The 2,363-nt window shown below is 47.6% G+C and overlaps 1 protein-coding gene across 1 annotated transcript; it reads left to right on the forward strand.

Annotated features, from left to right (window-relative positions):
- The first annotated feature begins 707 nt into the window (after positions 1 to 707).
- On the forward strand, positions 708 to 1,451 carry si:ch73-167i17.6 (regulator of G-protein signaling 9-binding protein). The gene has a single exon (XM_062420949.1). It carries the CDS (start codon positions 708 to 710, stop codon positions 1,449 to 1,451), a length of 744 nt encoding a protein of 247 aa, XP_062276933.1.
- The last annotated feature ends 912 nt before the right edge of the window (positions 1,452 to 2,363 follow it).

Below are 2,363 nucleotides of genomic sequence, written 5' to 3' on the forward strand. Positions count from 1 at the left end.
CCAATGGGAGTGAAGCAGCTGTGTTTCAATGCCAGCCTCTCCGCCTGTCGCTGAATGGCTCTGTTTTGTGCTCACATGTGACCACAGAAGGCGCTTACTGGTATTTAAACATCATCGAATGGGTGCTGAAGTGGACAGCTCCCCGTGCAGATAAACAAACCAATAGCTTGTGTTTACCATGTTTTGGAGGCTCTGAAGCTCTTTTTTTCCTCAAATTAAGATCTCCATCTCCCAGCCGCGCGTCATCTGTGAACATTAATGGACTTATTTTAAGCTGATGACGAGATTGTCAGCAGTCATAGGCGGATGTTGTGACACCTGTAGCTGAATCTGGACAGACATTTGCAGTCTCATAAAAAGGGAGGTTGCATTGTTTTACATCCATTCTCATCCGTCCTGCAACAGAGGCGCTCCGGCGCTGTTTGATCTCGAGTGAGGACGCGCAAAGGTAGTCTAAAGCCATTTACGCATTAATTTCTAAGCCGCTCTCTGTGCTTGCTTGCAGACAGGAAGGAGCATGGATAGAGAGGAATTTGCTCTTACTAGTGCGTTGAGGGGATTTGTAGAGCTGGGGGTGTGCTCCTGTGGAAACTAAACTAAGGACAGTGGCTAAACCTCCGTCATAAACAGTTCGCCATTTCTCTCCAAGCCTCTTTTGTTTATTGTTTCATATCATTTTTTTGGCGAGGAGATTTTTTTAATCAGTCATGGGGAAAGAGGAGTGCAAAACAATGCTGGATGCTTTGAACAAAGTGACCGCCTGCTACAGGCATTTGGTGATCGCTCTGGGAAGCACCTCGGACTCGCAGAACCTGCGAGAGGAGCTGAAGAGGACCCGCAAAAAGGCCCAGGAGCTGGCCGTGGCCAACAGGACTAAACTGACCTCTCTGCTCAAAGATAAGACCATCAGCAAAGAGGACCGGGCCGAGTACGAGCGCCTATGGGTGCTGTTCTCCAGCAGCATGGACCTCCTGGAGGTAGACATGAAAAGGTCCCTGGAGATAGGGCAGGATTTCCCACTGAAGGTGCCGACGAGGCACCTCATTCAGACGGGGATGACCGGCAGCACCACCACCGTGGCGGCCCGGGCCATGAGCGTGCAGAACATGAAGTACGAGGCGGACAGCAACATCGACACGGCGGACCTCAGGGACCTGCAGACCGAGATCACCCAGGTGACCCAGATGGTGGAAGAGATGGAGATGAAGGTGCAGGTGGCGCCGTGGGCCGTCGAGGCGAAGCAGGAGGCAGGCGCGGAGCTCAAATCCAACATGAGCGTGGGGAATTCCTCGGTGGGTGTCATCTCCATGTGCGAAGAGGAGCCAAAAGAAGAAGAAGGAGGAGGAGGCAGTGGGGGCTCAAGTTTGGCGCCGGTCTGCGCTGTGTTTGTATTCTTGGTCATTATTATGGTCGCTGCGGTTCTAGGATACTTGGTAATCAATATGTCATGAACTAGATAACCACCAGCCCACCCTGACGGACACCCTGCCAGACTGCCCACAGGAGCGCCACCGTGGGTAAGAGCCAGCAGCTCCACAAGAGAGAAAAGCTTTTGTGGGCTTGAAGGGGAAAATATTGTGGACACACGAAGTTATTAATCTTTTCGGATTTGTGAATGTATCCGGTGGAGTTGAGGAGATGCACTAGATATACAAATGTAGAACAACATAGCTGTCATTCGGAGATTAGGCTATGGACGAATGGAGAATATTGAGGTTAAGTAGGCCTATTTTGAGGGGCCAAGGAGTCCTGTATTTTTGGAGAGAGGAAAAAAAAAGTCATAAAATTACGTGACAGTGTCTGGCCATCAGGATGATATAAACTACACGTAATCCAAGTGGATTAGTGGAAAAGCTCAAGCATAAATGTAGCCTACTGTTAAGTATTCCCCTTGATGTTCTGCTGATTGATGCTTTAAATTTATGAATTTAAACCAGCAAAGTCAGATGTGTTCAGACGAAAAAGGGGACCCTGTAGTCTGAGAAGTAGGGTAATGTTATTTGGAAAACAACAGAGCCAGTATAAAGATTTGCTCTTCACATCACGCAGCTTGGATGTGATTAAATCTGCACTGTTCTTACACTCCTGTTAGCACAGCTTTAACACATGATAAAATCTGTACAGCCAGATTGTAATAGTCCTGCATCTTCATTGCATCGAATCACAATGTACTTCTTGAGAGCCTTGGGACTTAAGAGACGTCCACAGTCTTTTAATAATGCACCCCACTCAAGCTCCTTTTCAGGGTTTTTCTTGCAAACAGTGATGAATGTTGCAACATGTGAATAGAGGGGTTTGTACATACTGTCTCTGCTGTGTCAGATAATGTACATACAATCGAGTATATTTATTATAATAAAACA

This window comes from Scomber scombrus, chromosome 1, assembly GCF_963691925.1.
Source record: "Scomber scombrus chromosome 1, fScoSco1.1, whole genome shotgun sequence".
Lineage (NCBI taxonomy): Eukaryota > Metazoa > Chordata > Actinopteri > Scombriformes > Scombridae > Scomber > Scomber scombrus.